General features: G+C 59.3%; 1 protein-coding gene across 1 annotated transcript in view; it reads right to left on the reverse strand.

The window, feature by feature from the left end:
• The window catches only part of WDR1 (WD repeat domain 1), a 34655-nt gene that overhangs the window by 19425 nt on the left and 12443 nt on the right, over window positions 1-2787 (reverse strand). The window contains exons 4-5 of the mRNA XM_011370186.2: window positions 1676-1823; window positions 345-525 (exon numbers count right to left, since the gene is read on the reverse strand). Coding sequence (XP_011368488.1) covers window positions 345-525; window positions 1676-1823 — 329 coding nt within the window. The remainder of the gene's footprint in view (window positions 1-344; window positions 526-1675; window positions 1824-2787) is intronic.

The following is a 2787-nucleotide window of genomic DNA, read 5'->3' on the forward strand; positions in this document are numbered from 1 at the left end:
TGGGCCCCGCCTTGTGAACAAGGCACTTTCCAGGCCAAGATGCTTGCCTGGTCACATGGCTCAGAGAGATGCCCCACCCCCACCCCGGAATACCTGCAGCTCCCAGGGCGAAGGCCTGCCCTGTGCAGGGCCCCTCCTGCTGGGCCGTCCACGCCAGCCTAAGTGGACTGGGGACTGGTGGGCCCTTCCACCTCCATGTGAAGCTCCCCCAGGAGCGCTGCTTTCCGTCCACCCGGTGATGGCGCATGCCCATGACCTGCCATCCACGTCTAGACTCCACTGGCTCCATAAACAAAGCCAACATTCACCCTCAAAAACCACCCTACAGGCAGAAGTCCACTTACGCCGATTGTAAACTTGAACTTGAAAGGTGGCCCCTCAAAGAACGCTGCACAGTTATCATCGCTGCCAGTCACCAGCCGGTATGGCCTGCTCTGCCTGATGTCCACACTGTTGATGATTTTGTTGTGTCCTGTGATCTCGCCCACGGAAGAGCCACTGTCCCACAGGAAGACGGCTCCAAACCTTTACAGGATGAGAGGAGTCACGGGAAAAAAAAAAATCAGTCCTGGAAGGTCAATGAGACCCGGACAGGCGAGTCGCCAGTGCTCTGAGATGGGGAGCAGGTGCCGGCCGTGCAGCCGGCCCTGACCACGCCGCATGACACACACGGCACCGTGACTTCCGCTCTCCACAGCGTTTGTCGAAAGCACCGAGAACAAGAGCCTTTGGGCAGGAACCAGATGCCCCCATCTGCACGGCCCAGTGCCAACCGGCCTCCCTGTGGAAGGTGCCTCAGAAGGGCCCTGCCCGAGGGCCAGCTCTGCGGCGTCACTGGTTCCTAAGCCTTGCTGGGTGGGGCCAGGAAACACGCAGTTTCCGCGCGCTCCTACGAGGGGGATGAGGCCTTGTTCCCCGCTGGCATCGGTGAAAATGTAGTTTTGGTTACTATTTGCAACCAGATGGAGAAGGAATTCAGACCGAGGGGAATGACTTGGACCACTGCGGAAGAACTGGCACCCACCAGAACGCGCATTAGAGCTTCCCATGAAGGGGGATAAATGTGTGTCTGCCAAGGTCAAGTGCTAGGCGGCGGCTGTGGCAGGAACCCTGACGGCACTTGGAATAAGAAAACCTGGGCTGTGCTACTGGCCCCGCTGGTCACTGGACCCAGGCATAAGTGAGCAGCCACTGAGGGCCACCTACCCATTGTCCACTTGTCCCTTCTTCCTTAGTAAGGGGACCTCAGCCGAAGTGCCCAGCTGGAGAAAGCGTCCAATCTCCTTGCAGCTAGGTATGGCCCTGTGGTAACTGCCAGGGGGACCCCAACTCTGCCCTCACGAGCTGCATCTCCTTCCCATGCTCCCTCTCCTGCTTACAGCTACCTGGGACGTGGGCACAATGGCCGGAGCTCTAGGACTCTGGACACAGAGAGACACGGTCCTGGGCCCCAAGACAAACCCCGAGGGGCTTACCCACTGCCCACCCCGAGGGAGCCAGTGGCTCAGGCTGGCACCCTTGTGAAGGAAGCCGGAGAGCACAGCGCCTATGGGGCTCAACACGCACTAGTCCCAGCTGACACTGTCAGTGCACCGCCCCGCCGCCCACCAGGGCACCCGGGAAAGAAAGCAAAGCCGGGGAGACGGGGAGGGAGGGGCCGAGGCCAGACACTTACTTCTCCCTTCCTTCCCCGACCACTGCGATCCTCTTACTGTCTTCCGTCCAAGCAATGTCCTTGATCTTCCCAGCGAAAGGCTGATACTCGTACTTCAGGAGGTGTTCCACCTGCGTGGTGTCCCAGATCCTCAGCTTCCCAGACACGTCTGTGGACAAAACGGGGCAGTGGGAGCCACGGTCACCACTGGGCCAGGGCCGTGCGGACACAGAACAATGTCACGCAGCACCGCCTGGGGGCGCGGGCCCGCTCGTGCTCGCTGCAGATGACCCAGGCCGTGGCTAGGAGGAGGGACGTGTTTTAGGTAAATAACCACCAGCACTTGTGATCAGAGCCTGCTGCCCCCATGAGGGCCGCTGCTGGGTCTGTGCCCTCCAACGGGGACCAGTTCCAAGGCCTGCATGGCGGTGGAAAGCCCGGACGCACGGTGGCCATCAAGGTATCAGGATGCAGCCTCATTTGACGTCTGCGTTTCTTTCCTTGTAGATGGATTTCTTTCCATCTAAATGGGCCTCGGGCAACTTCCTTGAGATCCAAAGCTCTTCGTTTGAACAAAGTGACAATTCTACTGTCACCCACCCCTCCTGCACAGCTGCTATGTCACTAACAGAAGCCAGGTGCCTGGCTGTGCAGTCTGCAGGGGAGCGCACGGTGGACCCCATCGGGGTCTACAGACCCTGCTCCCACACAGCTCTGCGCCAACGCCTCAGGCGCCCAGAGCCCCCCACTCATTACGGCACAGCACAGTCCCACCCGCGTGGCTGAGCCTCTGAGACACACACGCGGGGTGGATCTGGGAGGATCAGACTACAGACAGAACCTGGTGCCAGGCCTTGCATCCGCCTCAGATTAGTGATAAAGTAACAGCCCCTTTCTCTCCCTGCCACCACCCTGTCACCAAGTTCCAAGCACCAACCCCCATGCCCCGCTTCCCACACGAGCACTGAAATCTCAGATTAGCACGAAAAATGGAACACTTTACACACACTAACTCTTAGATTAAACCCTCGGCCCAGAGGTCTGAGGACGCCCTCCCAGCAGGCAAGATGGTGCAGTGTTTCCACGACCCTCTCAACTTAAGCATTTAACCCGAACTCTACAGCTGGCTCCCG

This window comes from Pteropus vampyrus, unplaced genomic scaffold (assembly GCF_000151845.1).
Source record: "Pteropus vampyrus isolate Shadow unplaced genomic scaffold, Pvam_2.0 Scaffold163, whole genome shotgun sequence".
Lineage (NCBI taxonomy): Eukaryota > Metazoa > Chordata > Mammalia > Chiroptera > Pteropodidae > Pteropus > Pteropus vampyrus.